Genomic DNA, 14,090 nt, shown 5'->3' with positions numbered 1-14,090 from the left:
GTATGTTGATCTGACAACGTCACCCATGCATCTCCTGTACCGCCAGTTTCTCTCCAGGTCCATCCGACTGACACAGTCAGTAGCTGATGCATTTATTGATCTGTTTTCTCTACCAAACTGGTGATGAGTTTAGGATGCCAAGCCCTTGGAGCCGATACTCATCAGGAAGAGTTACATAACAAGGACTCACGCGTCTGTAACATGATTCGCGATTCAAGTTTTTGGGCTTTATTTGTTTTGTTTCAGGTTCTTCAAAGACTGGCTGTGTCCAATGAGTCAACATTCATAGCCGTTGGTGGCAGTGCCATCACAGACATGGCTGATAACGCTGTTCAGGTTCTCTCCAGCAGTCTGGCGCTCAAGGTCACTACCTTTGTTACCGACACAACTCCGCCAAAGCTGAACAACTACAATCTAGATCTGGATCAAGGTCAGTTTGAAGATGATGTCATAGATCATGTGCTCATGCATACTTTGTGGGGTATTGTCACTAACTTACTCAGTACCAAAGTAAGCAGCTTGCTATTGCATGTCAGAAGCACATGCACACATGCAGTCCGTGGGTGTGGAATTGTCTGCTAGTGGGTCGCGGGCAGTAAATGTGCTGCGTACCTAACTATAAATTCACTGTTTCTATAATTTAGCCAGCTCACTATCACGGCGTGCTATTCCATGAGGTTGGTTAGGAGGGGATCTAGTGAAACTGCACTGTGCCAGTTCACTGCTGACTGCTGGACGATGACCGAAACTGAATGATAAAGCTTTGAGTGAGATGAAAATAGACATGTGTTGCCGGGCAACAGTTACTGGTGCAGCAAGTCCCTCTTCCTTGGAAACAACTTAGAGTTCAATTTCGTGATTGTTGTATCTCCGTGTGTTGGTTTTAGGTGCGCTTCAATTCAATTTTGATGAATCTGTCCTGAGCTCATCACTGAATATGACCTACTTCACACTAAGAGCAAACATCACCAATCGTGTCAACGAACATGTCCTCACTGGTAAGATGATACAACATGTATATGTGTAGTATGTCTACTTTATAACACGTAACGAGTAGACACATAAATAGTGCACCGTAGGAATTCATGGTTAGCTGTGTGCATACTCACACTGCCCTGGTCTTCTTCTCATACCCACACAATTTTAGTCGCCGGTTTTGTCCTCGGCAGGGAAGACACCTCCTCAGAAGAGACCAGTTGCATCAATATTGTGTGTCTGCATGTATGCATGTGGGGAGGCATGTATGTATGTATGTATGCATGTGTGTGTGTGTGTGTGCATGTGTGTGTGTGCATGTGTGTGTGTGTGCACCTTGTCCTCACCCACTTACTGAGGTGTGGTGAGCCCATAAGTGGGATCATTTCAAGTCCACCCTAGTTTGGGGATTTCAGGGGGTGTCGGCCGTTGGGTGGTTCAATGGCCAATTGAGTCATCTTTCCAAGATTCCTTTTGAGTCTCTCTCCCCTCTCCCGGGGAGACCCATGTGACCAGTTTTGGCAGTGAGCAACAAGTACAAGTACAAGTGTGTGTGTGTGTGTGTGTGTGTGTGTGTGTGTGTGTGTGTGTGTGTGTGCATGCGCGTGTGTGTGTATGTGTGCACGTGTGTGTATATGCTTGGTATATGTGCTTGTAGGCATGCGGGCAGGTGGACGTGGCGTGCTTGTGTGTGTATGTGGAGGGGCGTGCGTGCATGCGTGTATGTGTGTGTGTGTGGAAAGGATGGGTGAGTGACGTGTTGCATGTTATTATAAACAAGTAGTCCCAATTCATTTCTAGCTCTGACACATGGCTGTTCTTCTATTTCCCTCGATTACAAATTTCTCCTGCTGAAGTAGAATTACCTGTGTGGAATCCACCGCTCTGTGAAGTGCGGGGTTGTTATAATGCAGTGAATTTGGTGCAGCCGCTCCTGTATTGGATGGAGATCATGCTGACCAGCGTGAAATGGGAATGTCTCCGTCATGGCAATGGCAGCAGCACATTAGTCATGACAACGCATGTAATTGTGTTTTCTGTGCTTCTGCTGCAGGCGGTATAAACCTGTCCAGCGATGGGCCGCAGTTGAACGTGGAGCTGCTCTTGGCCGACTTGAACGAGATCAAGCGCCTGGACCTGTGCACACGCCATCGCAACGGCACTGGTGACTGCTACCTGTACTGGAGGAACGACGCTGTACGAGATATGGCTGATAACATCTTCGACGGCTGCGGCGTGTGAGCCACCCACCAGCTACCATGATCCAGGTACATTGAGGGTGTCACATAACTGCTACCAGGTCACTAAGCCATTATTCTAATTTACAGTATTGGTCCACCGGTATTCATTCTCCAACACTTTATCCTGAACACAAACAGGCGTGGCCACTGAACTCATCAGGCCACACTCATCTTGATTAACTTGCAAACTGCATTCCAACTATTTCTCACTGGATACGCTTGCACACAGATGTACTCCTAACAATATCATGATCTTCATTGAATTGTTTGATAGAACCCTGCCGTAATTTTATGTATTGTCCTCCAGGACTTGACTACCCTCACACCAGGGCATATTCTTTCTCTGTTAGAATAAATGTTAGCGGCATTCCATTGTCGTTTAGACCCCGCTAGATGAGTTGAGATAGCTCCTTCTCCAAGCCCTCACTGAACTTCAGAAGTGTAGACTTTTTTTCTCTTTCAGTTTTCCTTGGTGTCTGTACACACAATGTGTTGCAGCTGGCCATGGCAATCTGCCAAGACTTCACTTAGTGTTTGCATTCCTCTGATACCTTCACCGGCTCAAACTGAAACTAGCTTGACTTTGCAATGCCATTGACACAAAACTAATTGGGTACTTCTTTTCACTGTGGATTGTTTCACAGCCAGTTCTTGCTTTGTACATTCGACCTTTCTGGCTCACCCTCTAAACATGCTCGATGATTCTAAGGATGTATGCACGCCAGTTTTCTCCTATTCCGTTTTGATGTCATTCGCTTAGTCTTGGAGAAACAATTTAATTGATATGACAAACGTATTGCAGTCCGTCTTTGCCGCAGTGATTCTGTGTGCCTGGTTTTCACCGACCGTGCACTGTATGGGTTTGTGCACAGTCATGGCGGCTGTTGTGCATAATGTTGTTCATAACGAGTGGCCGATTCACTGAATTGTGTCATGATCAGGTGATACCGTAAAGTCGCGGATAAAAGCCGGGTTTGCATACAAGCACATCGCGGATAGAAGCCTGAAAATCAAACGGGTCAAATGCATATAAGCCTGTCGCGCGTAGAAGCCTGGCTTCTTAAGTTCTATGCAAGCGCGGACCGGGTAGGTCAAGAGTGCATGCGCTATATACAGTGCATAGTAAAACTGCCGCCATACCGGTAGTCAGTTGTAGACCTACACATATCGCGCGGCTTCTATGCAAGCCCGGATCGGCCGATGTGCATACAAGCCTGGCAAAAATATCAGTGGTGCATATAAGCATGGTTTGCATCAGGGAGTCGTCAAATTTTTTTTTTGACGACTCCCTGGTTTGCATTGAAGCCTGATGCAGAAACCGGCTTATGTGCTTATAAGCCCGGCTTTTATCCGCGACGTTACGGTAATAGTTCTTGTTACTGGTACTTTCTTTGCGCTGGTGCAAGCCAGAGTTTATGTACATTTTACCAAGAGTACATAAACGGTTTATGTACTGTATGATTTTACATATACCGGTACATGTAAATCTATGCTACACACTTATCATACAGCAATGACACACTGCCCAAGTCTTCTGCCGGTACTAGTACTCAGAGTTTCGTGTTAAAAAGAAACACTCATCAGACAGCATGACACATGTAATTATTATTATGACTTGGTTGTGTCATTGCTGTGTGATTAGTGTATTGCTGGCTCTGTCCACAGCCTCTGGACATAGGTATCTAATATTGACTGAGTACGATGTCAATATAGGAAATATAAGCCGAGTAAAAGACCGAGGCGAAGCCGAGGTCTTCTACGAGGTTTTTATTTCCTATACTGACCAAGTACGAAGTCAATATTATATTTATCACGACAATTATTATTATTTAAAATCTTGTAGGACGCATCACGCAGCTTCATAAGTAAAAAATTGGTTGTGAGCAGCACTGGCTCACACTCAAATCACTGCTTTTCACCAGAAGAAATATTTTATTTCAACGTTTCGGTCATGAAATAACCATCATCAGGAATGAAGTGGGCACACCGGTTAGGATGGGTTAAAATAAATGAGGAGCGCTGCGAACTGATAACAAATCACACCTGCATGCACTATTATTATCAAATTTTTGATAGGACAATCCCCACAGGCCTAAGGCCTTCTGACAAACAGTCCGTATTTCAAATTCCAGAACGATAACGTCATGAATCCCGGTTTTATGATTGCACAACCGTTGCACCACCACCTACTCATGCAGTGACAATGCTGCACTAGCCACCGTTCACCTGCGCAACCCCTAAGCAATCAAATAATAAGCAGTCAATATAGCCCTAATGCAGTAATGGTTGATGAAATATGGTGGTAAAGACACACCTGGCAATATGGCGGTAAACACACGCCTGCCCACACACGCTCTCTAAGCTCCACAGTTCTGGCACAGAGCTCTCCTTCTCACCACCACCACCACCATCAGTTCGCGCCTGCTATGTCGGATACCGCCAACCATGCATCGACGAGGCGCCAGGCGCGAACTGATGCCGGGTGATGGTGGTGGTGGTGGTGAGAAGGAGAGCTCTGTGCCAGAACTGTGCAGCTTAGAGAGCGTGTGTGGGCAGGCGTGTGTTTACCGCCATATTGCCAGGTGTGTCTTTACCACCATATTTCATCAACCATAAGTACAGCTGTAGTGGTGTCTTCAACTTCATTAATATAGCCCTAAGGAGTGAAATATGCAGGAATATTTGACTGCTTAGGTATAGCGAAAATCAATGGGAGTCACTACAAAGGTTCACACTACACGCGCTATGCATAACCGCTAGCTGTGCTGCATTCTCACGCTTCTTTTCATAATTATTACTCTAGCTATATAACTGGTTGTTTTAGTGATTCTTACTATGTGACGATGTTCCACTGATGATAGTCACACGAAAACGTTCTGGAATTGTTTCATTTTAATTGTTTATACATGGTTATGAGTGCACAATTGATATTTTTCATTGCTAGTCAATACTAAGGGAGTGATAAAGCACTATACAGCCTGAGGACCTTAGACAAGTGTTTATCTACACTATGTGGCAACCTGGATGGAATAATGCTCAGGTACATAAAACATACCGGAGAAGTGTATACTTATGGTGATTGCATTCATTCCTAAGAACAAACTTTGACGTACATAATATTACACAAGGGAATGGTCTCAAACTGCGGAGAGTGCTCAATGCAAGCGAGGCAGAGCTTCATCACACACAAGCGGAAAAATAGGCCTTGGCGGATAATGCCGGCAGAAAAATTGGCAGAATTCGGTATTTTTTCTGGTAAGTTTCATGCATGTTTGGTATGTGGATAAAGAAACGGAGCAGAATTCGAGGAACTGCACGCCATAAGGTTTGTATGGTTCTGCCAATTTCACTGCTTTTCGAGCAGAATCTGCCACCTTTTCGAGCATTATCCGCCAGGGCCTACGGAAAAACCGTCAGAGATCAAATTCCATTACACAGTGTTTCACCGTTCAAGCAACGGATCATCAGACGTACATGTACATAATATTATTAAAAGGCATAATGGTGATGGGTGCAACAGAAGTGAGGACACCTGTAAATTGAGGACATCTGGCCTCAGTCCCTTGGGTGTCCGTACTTGTCAGGTTCGACAGTCTGTATCATGTACAGACTCAGTGACCTGGCAAGCGTGAACACCCACGTCATTAGTTGATAGTAGAGAGGTTAAGATGCACGTTATTTCCGACGTGACGCGCAATTTCACGTCGAATTTGGCGTAAAACTCCAAATTTCGACGTGAGCAGCAGGTCGCTCGCGTTGATTTTTCGACGTGCGAGCAAATAACGCGAGCACGTCGGAAATAACGTGCATCTTAACCTCTCTAGTGTTTTTTGCTTGAAGTTTTATTTTACATCGCAAACCAAACGGGCATTGATGCCCAATATTATGATGGCGATAGAATAAAAAGTGTAGCTCGATAAAGCTTCACTTGCGAAAATGAGAAAACAGTCAAAAGGAAGTATTTGTACCGGTAGTATTTGTACCGGTAATTACAAGTCAAGTTCGAACGAAGTAACAATCAGGGAGAAATAGGAAGATGAGGACCTATGCCAGAGGGAGGTGCTATTCGGCCATATTAACCGTAGAAAAACACTTTCAGCAATCTTTTAAACGGGGTTGGACGACGAGCGGACGTGAGTTCCTGTGGCAGGGTGTTCCAAAGCTTCACGGCGAAAACCAATGGCCGGTAGTGTGACGCTGTCACGGAAACAAAGCTCTCTACTCCAGCTCTAGCTCTGTGTCGGCGACTGATAAGGCGCGATCAGGTGGCGGCATTGGTGACAGGCTCCACAGCTATAGCTACATGTAACTGATATTTTACTCCATCGCTTGGGAGATACATCATTCTACACAGCGGAATTCCGCTAAAAATGTCGTCAGTCGATGGAAACTCACCCAAGACTCGGAGCCAGTTGAGCTCCGTGGCCAGGTATTTTGCTATGGTAGGTTTGTTCCGTGTTTTCTTTTCTTTTTGCTACTCCCTGTTGGAAGCTGCCCATGTTGTGCTTTTGGTAATGAATCAAGCCGAAGTATTTTCGACGCCGTCATGGAAAGTAGTTCGAAGCAGCCGAGTGAAGATTTGCCGAAGGAAATGTAATATGTACGACGGCAAGACCCAACTCGACGATTCCTCGTCTTCGAAGCAGAAGCACGGCATGCGAGAGGCTGGTAGTGTACCCTGCCAGCGGAACAAGGTTTCTTTCGTTGTAAAAATTGAGCCAATCTGCTGGACGGACGGATACTGAACGGCTGACGCCGGCACGGGTATTTGGGTGCAACTACACATCAATGCTGACAACTGCTACAACTTACAAGGACTGGAAAAGCCATGACCATGTCTTCATTACGAGGGGAGACGGACCAGGGCTTCATTTGCGAAGTATCCACTCGCCCGGTGGTACCGAAGCTTCTTTCGACCTGGGGACAAATGTCGGGTAAGGAAAGTCCCTTGTTTGTCACCGTTTCTGAAGACCTTGCATACGTCAAGTTTTTAGATCCTACCACGTGCATCTGCGTATAGTTGACTCCACGAACTCGCATAGAGCGAATCTCGTAATACAGCGATCTGTTCATGCCACTGTTGAACCCAAACATTATGCGAAGGACTAACGGCTTAGTAAAGCCAAAAAAAAAGGACCGTCACTTAATTTTTTGCAGACTACCCGCCAAAAAAATCTTTTCGTTTCATGATCATGTGTCAGACACGTCCGCGCGCGTACGACTCGACTCGTCCTTGATGATCAAGCAATCTGTTCACGCCAAATCATGGCTGGATAGCGCGTACATATAATGTACATGCAAACATGAAGAGTGACGACTTTAAAGGGGAAGTATACCCTAAAATCAAATTTTCACCAGTTGTAGTCTTCGGGGTGCTGAGTCGAATGGTCTTGGTCCGAGGAAGCTGAGACGCTCCCTTCCTACTTGAATCCCAATCGAACTCGCGCACTTCCACCGAAACTGGGTGACTGCGCCCTACTAGATGGGGATTTGTATGCAAAATGTCACTAAAAGCGCCATTTCGTTCTTATAAAAGCACGGATGACCGCGATTGGCCCATATGTTGTAGTCTTTTGGACGCTGAGTCGACTGGTTTTGGTCCGAAAAGGCTGCGATGCAGCGTTCCTCCTTTATTCCCAATCGAACATGGTTGAACAAGCGGTCACGTGCTCCTGCGTACACCAGTCACCTGGTCACCGTGCCTGCAGGGTACAACTTACTAGCCTGTTTGACCTTTTTTGGGTGCACTCCTGTCACTCGAGTTGAACTCGAGTTGAACCTTGGTGTGAAAGTTGTCGCCTGCTGGCGCGGTGACCAGGTGATTTGGGCACCCAGGAGCACGTGACCGCTTGTTCAACCATGTTCGATTGGGAATAAAGGAGGAACGCTGCATCGCAGCCTTTTCGGACCAAAACCAGTCGACTCAGCGTCCAAAAGACTACAACATATGGGCCAATCGCGGTCATCCGTGCTTTTATAAGAACGAAATGGCGCTTTTAGTGACATTTTGCATACAAATCCCCATCTAGTAGGGCGCAGTCACCCAGTTTCGGTGGAAGTGCGCGAGTTCGATTGGGATTCAAGTAGGAAGGGAGCGTCGCAGCTTCCTCGGACCAAGACCATTCGACTCAGCACCCAGAAGACTACAACTGGTGAAAATTTGATTTTAGGGTATACTTCCCCTTTAACATTTTACAAGTCAAGGCGCTAGGCGCTATAGTATAGGCTTTGTAGGTATGAACTATGATCCTATCCGTAGCTGAAGAGATCTACGCGTGTCCCATTTGATTTCATTGAGAACTGCGCGATCGAAAACTTACGGAAATACACGCGCGCCGACAATGCCGTCTGCCTCCATCAAAACGTCGTCAGATGCATTTCGTCTTGCGCAGTGAATTCCTTTCGTCCTCAGATGACTTCTCCGACGAGGACCTAGCAGACCTTCGCTCTGGGACCGACGACAGATAGATAAATACTTCGTTCCAGCCGCCGATGCAAGCAAATTTCAAATTGCGGAGCGGAGCGCACGCCAAGTAAATTCTCACACAAATATCGGGAGCTCCAGCCGCTGAAGACGATGTTGTCGTGATGTACCTGGAAGAATCTGATGGTGCTTATGGTGGGAAAGCCATCGAGAGCGATCCCCGTGTCGACAGTCTCCCAGAGACGGAATTTTAGGCCATCGACTTTCTACGTACCTGATTGACGGCAGCGCAGCGCAACTTGCGCCGCGACCTTACGGAGCCATCGGACAGCGATTCTGGGGCGATGCTGCTCTGAATTGCGAGCGAGGCACGGCCACTGAAGTCTCTGATGGGTATGGCGTTCGTTTCCGTTCCGAAGTCGACTTGTTTTGGCAGTATCATGTCAATGTCGGAATCTGACGATTTTTACTATGTACAATTTCCGTGTTTAGACGTATAGGTGCCAATTATTTAGCAGCGTATGTGTGTGGTATGTGAAAATAAATTTTTCCATGGTCAAGAAGTAGTACCAGACTTCCAAGAAAACATAACTTGCACATACAAAATGTGCCCTCGTTGTGAGTTATTGGCATCCTTCTCAATGTTATGGATTTCATATACAAAATGCACTTGCCGGCAAAGGGTTAATGCCTAATGGCAACTGACTTTATTTTCGGAGAAACACTACTGGAGTGTCATTGACATTGTAGTAAAATGTAACAATGAATGGCGATAGCATCTAGGAAGGATCGCTACCCTAACGCCTTCAGGAAAGGCCTTGCGCGGCTGCTCTACGAAGTGTTGAAGAAAGACTCAAAGTTAGTGCTGGACGAACAACTCGCTGGTGCCGGAAAACTTGGCCCCCAACGATGGTGTTTGGTGAATCATCAAGCATAATGTCTTGTAGCAGTGTTCACCGAGTAAGGAGAACGCTCTAGCCTCTGCTGTTGTCCGTTTCATCCACGTTGGGCGTTAGCTGCATCGCGCCTATTGTGTTTTAGTATTCCATGGACACACATTAGCATTCTGAGCGATTGTGGCGCCACAATGTACTTCACACAGCGTTGTATTGTCCACGAGCGCAAACTTCATTATCAGCAGTAACTGTTACTCTTCATCCTACATGTAGATTTGGAGTATACACGGCGTTGTCACGACAGCGACAGCTCTGCAGAGTGTTCAAGTGAGAAACTTTAATTTCAATTGTTGGTGGACGAACAAATCGCTGGTTTCGAAAACGCGGCCTGCACCGATGGTGTTTGGTGAATCATCAAACAGGGTGTCCAGCAGTGTTCACCGAGGAAGGAGAACGCACTCGCCACCACTGTCGTCCGATTCATCCAAGCGGGCATTAGCTGCGCCGCGCCTATTGTGTTTTAGTATTCCATGGACGCACACTAGCGTTCTCAACTTATCTTCATGCAGCGTTGCACTGTCCAAGAGCACAAACGTCAGCAGTGACCCATCATCATACATGTAGATTTGGAGTATACTACAATGTAGGCCTCGACCAAATATGCTTGCGCATATTTCCGCATATTGTGTGAGACAGTTCATATATGGCATATTGAGCGACAAAGGGAATATTGGAATGAAGCCAGCATATAATTCAAATATTCTGAAGAAAATGAGGACAACACATTCATATTATGGACAAATGCGTTCAGAAATGCCTTTTATGGATGAATTTGGAATGGTCGAGGCGTTTGCTACATTTCCCCATGGATGAACACTATCGCTACGGTTGCTGGGAACACACCCCAGCCATAGTATTCCGCATGTGTTTTGATTTGCACCATAAGCATGATAGCCGTGAAGCCAATGAATATTCCAAGGTTGTAATCATTAATGATCTACACTTTCTGCTTATGTCGAGCATATTTTGGCATATGTCGGCATATCTTTTTGCATATCTTGCTAAGCCTTTGGCATATTATGGACGTTTTCCCTGATATGCGACGAGCATAATAATTATGCTCTTTTTTAGCATATTTGGTCGAGGCCTAGAGTATAAACAACATGCGCCAATGGGCCTTGGCACAACAGCGGCAGCTCTACGGGGTGTTCAAGTGAGAAACATTTGTTTCAACTGATGGTGGACGAACAAATTGTCGGTGCCGAAAAACGTGGCCTGCGCCGATGGTGTTTCAACGCACCCTGCAAAATTCTTTTCGCGCTAACTTATGTTTTAGGAAACCACATTCACGATGGGTATAGGTATTTTTTACCTCCATGCCTTGCACTCGTGTTTTGTTCACGCTTTTTTCGCGCTAAATCGCTAAATTGCTTTTTTCGCGCTAATCACTCGACAGTGCTCAACGCCTGTCTGTCCAGTTCCCTGGTTATACATGTATTGAGTTCCATATTGTCATTTATCTTCATTCCTCTGATGAAGTGACGCATGTCACAGAAACCGGTCAGGTTAAAGAACTTGGAACTCTCCTAGCTTGTGAGTGCGTGGTTGTTATGTTTTAAACTTCCCGTGTAGGATCTTCGCCGCTGCTTCTTCACAGGCCGAGTTATGACATAATATGAGTAGTGACCATGGTGACGTGATCTCTGTCACTCTGTCTCTCTGACCCTCTCTGTCATTCTCACTGTCTCTCTGTCTCTGTCTCTCTCGGTCTCTCTCTCTCCCCGCGTGGTGGGTGTACGTTACCAATAGATAGTAGTGTGGTGACTGGTGGGTAGATTATGTAATCTTTACTAATGTTTGTCTTTAGGTTTTCCACTCTTCCAGCACAGAACAGGATTAGAGATTTGACTTATTCTGACTTGTAAAGCATTTCTTTGCATTTTTCTGCACCTGGACTGATTTACTGATTTAGTGCTTAAACAAGAACGTACCCGTCTAGTAAGTCTACAGATAGTCAGCGCATTTAAAATTCAGCTTCCGAGGGACAAAATCCGCACCAGCTGCAGCATCCACAGCTGCTGCATGCAGGTGCTGTCATGCTGTATCATGCAACCAAAATGCCAGCAACACCTGCATGGTTCTAGGCATTGTTTAAAGGGGAAGTTAAGGCAAAAATTAAAATTTCACCAATTGTAGTCTTCGGGGTGCTGAGTCGAATGGTCTTGGTCCGAGAAAGCTGAGACGCTCCCTTCCTACTTGAATCCCAATCGAACTTGCGCACTTCCACAGAAACTGGGTGACTGCGCCCTACTAGATGGGGATTTGTATGCAAAATGTCACTAAAAGCGCAATTTCTTTCTTATAAAAGCACGGATGACCGCGATTGGCCTATATGTTGTAGTCTTTTGGCCGCTGAGTCGACTGGTTTTGGTCCGAAAAGGCTGCGCTGCAGCGTTCCTCCTTTATTCCCAATCGAACATGGTTGAACAAGCGGTCACGTGCTCCTGGGTGCCCAAATCACCTGGTCACCACGCCTGCAGGCGACAACTTTCACACCAAGGTTCAACTCGAGTGACAGGACTGCACCCAAAAAAGGTCAAACAGGCTAGTAAGTTGTACCCTGCAGGCACGGTGACCAGGTGACTGGCGTACGCAGGACACGTGACCGCTTGTTCAACCATGTTCGATTGGGAATAAAGGAGGAACGCTGCATCGCAGCCTTTTCGGACCAAAACCAGTCGACTCAGCGGCCAAAAGACTACAACATATAGGCCAATCGCGGTCATCCGTGCTTTTATAAGAACGAAATGGCGCTTTTAGTGACATTTTGCATACAAATCCCCATCCAGTAGGGCGCAGTCACCCAGTTTCGGTGGAAGCGCGCGAGTTCGATTGGGATTCAAGTAGGAAGGGAGCGTCTCAGCTTCCTCGGACCACGACCATTCCACTCAGCACCCCGAAGACTACAACTGGTGAAATTTTAATTTTTGCCTTAACTTCCCCTTTTTATGGGTGGAGCGGAAAATAGATAATAACGATGTCAAGTGTTCAGTGGTGTACAGTAAATGTCAACATTAATTGATAGCACTGGTCTTTCCAGCCTGTGCCAGTGTACACAATACTGAATTGTGATAATACAGTCACATTGGGCGTCACGGAACGCAGGTTCCCAGTCACGGCTGGCTGGTAATGGCCTTGTTTCTGAAACTGCAGCCTCCTCTTCCGTGTTCTTCGCTATTTACGCTCAACTACTATACTACACAGTCACTGGTACACGGTCTGAATGGCAAGGCGGCTAGTTTGTTATGTACAATGTCACATGCACCAGTCACATGTGTCAGTCATAGATACTCTGGTACACTACTCAAGTCTGTAGACTCATGGGAGACTCACATGATGGCCAGGATCATGCTACCAAACATCAGATTAGAAGTACAGTACGTCAATTTGCACAGACAATGAGGATCGGTATGACTCTCGACTCAGCAAGCGCGGCCATATATTGCGATCGCGGCAGGAATACAGCACAGACTCATGCGGTGTGGACTCCGGTTCGAAACTCCGAGCATTCAAAGAGAGAGAATGCAGCAATCGTAGGTGGGAACTTAAGTCTGGTGCGGAGAGCATGAGTGACTGCAGTGAAGCATGCGTGTTGACGGCGTGCAGGAATGCTGAAACATCCTCCTCAGTTAGAATCTCAGGAACTCCTTCAAACACAGCGCGGATGCGTATCTGCTTCATCTCCAACCAGGCAGTGCACAGGTTTTCCGCCAAGATTCCAACACAAGCAGGCAGTACTTTGCCGGAAAGCCATAAGACCGACAGATGGGACGAGCCACTCAGTGCATTGCAGATTAACTTCATCTCCTCACCATGAAAAAGGGAATATTCTCTCTTGATCCAGAATTCTTGCAGACAAGGTAGATTGGAAAGGGCCTCTGCCACGAGCTTACCTCTGCCGGTATGGTGATCAGACGGCGACGGCACCCAAATACACTCTGCAGCACCTTCACCCAAAGTAATCTTTGTAATGTGCAGGCAGGAGGCATTAATACATAATACCACACCCTTCCAAAACTCTTCCACCCTCTCTGCTTGGAAAACAACAAGCTCGGTGACATTGGTGCACTTCAGCACTGATTCTAACATATCACACTCTGAACTTACACGGTCATGGACAGTCTTCGTGAACCCCAGAGTGCGCACACTGGTAGAGTGAACAGCCAGAGCGACATCATAGGCACGGACGATTGCTGGAGCTTTGCGGAGAAATGGAACGTCAAAACGTTGAAGTGCTGCAGCTACACTGGACATAGCGTCAAGAGTGTTGTTATGATGACAATGTTCAGCGAAGCAGAGCACGCCAAGATTCAAGTCACGTCGGTGTTCTTCCTCGATGTCCTCTTTTGGAGTAAAGTCGGGATCAGCAGCAGCAGCAGTTGTGACAGGTGTGCGCTCTAGAAGCTCAGCGAGGTTCTGTTTCCCAATTCTACGGAGAGCAGTTGTCAGCATGATGGGTCCTGCGTCTGGACAGCGTTCTACCCAGGCGAGCAG

The 14,090-nt window shown here is 46.5% G+C and overlaps 1 protein-coding gene across 1 annotated transcript in view; it reads left to right on the top strand.

Moving 5' to 3' along the window:
- Window positions 1–3,024, top strand: part of LOC135809237 (uncharacterized) — a 57,998-nt gene extending 54,974 nt beyond the window's left edge. The window contains exons 18-20 of the mRNA XM_065322532.1: window positions 247–430; window positions 888–998; window positions 2,030–3,024. Coding sequence (XP_065178604.1) covers window positions 247–430; window positions 888–998; window positions 2,030–2,217 — 483 coding nt within the window. The 3' untranslated portion in view covers window positions 2,218–3,024. The remainder of the gene's footprint in view (window positions 1–246; window positions 431–887; window positions 999–2,029) is intronic.
- The last annotated feature ends 11,066 nt before the right edge of the window (window positions 3,025–14,090 follow it).

This window comes from Sycon ciliatum, chromosome 2 (assembly GCF_964019385.1).
Source record: "Sycon ciliatum chromosome 2, ocSycCili1.1, whole genome shotgun sequence".
NCBI classification, from domain to species: Eukaryota; Metazoa; Porifera; class Calcarea; order Leucosolenida; family Sycettidae; genus Sycon; species Sycon ciliatum.
This window is presented reverse-complemented; position numbering and strand designations above follow the sequence as displayed.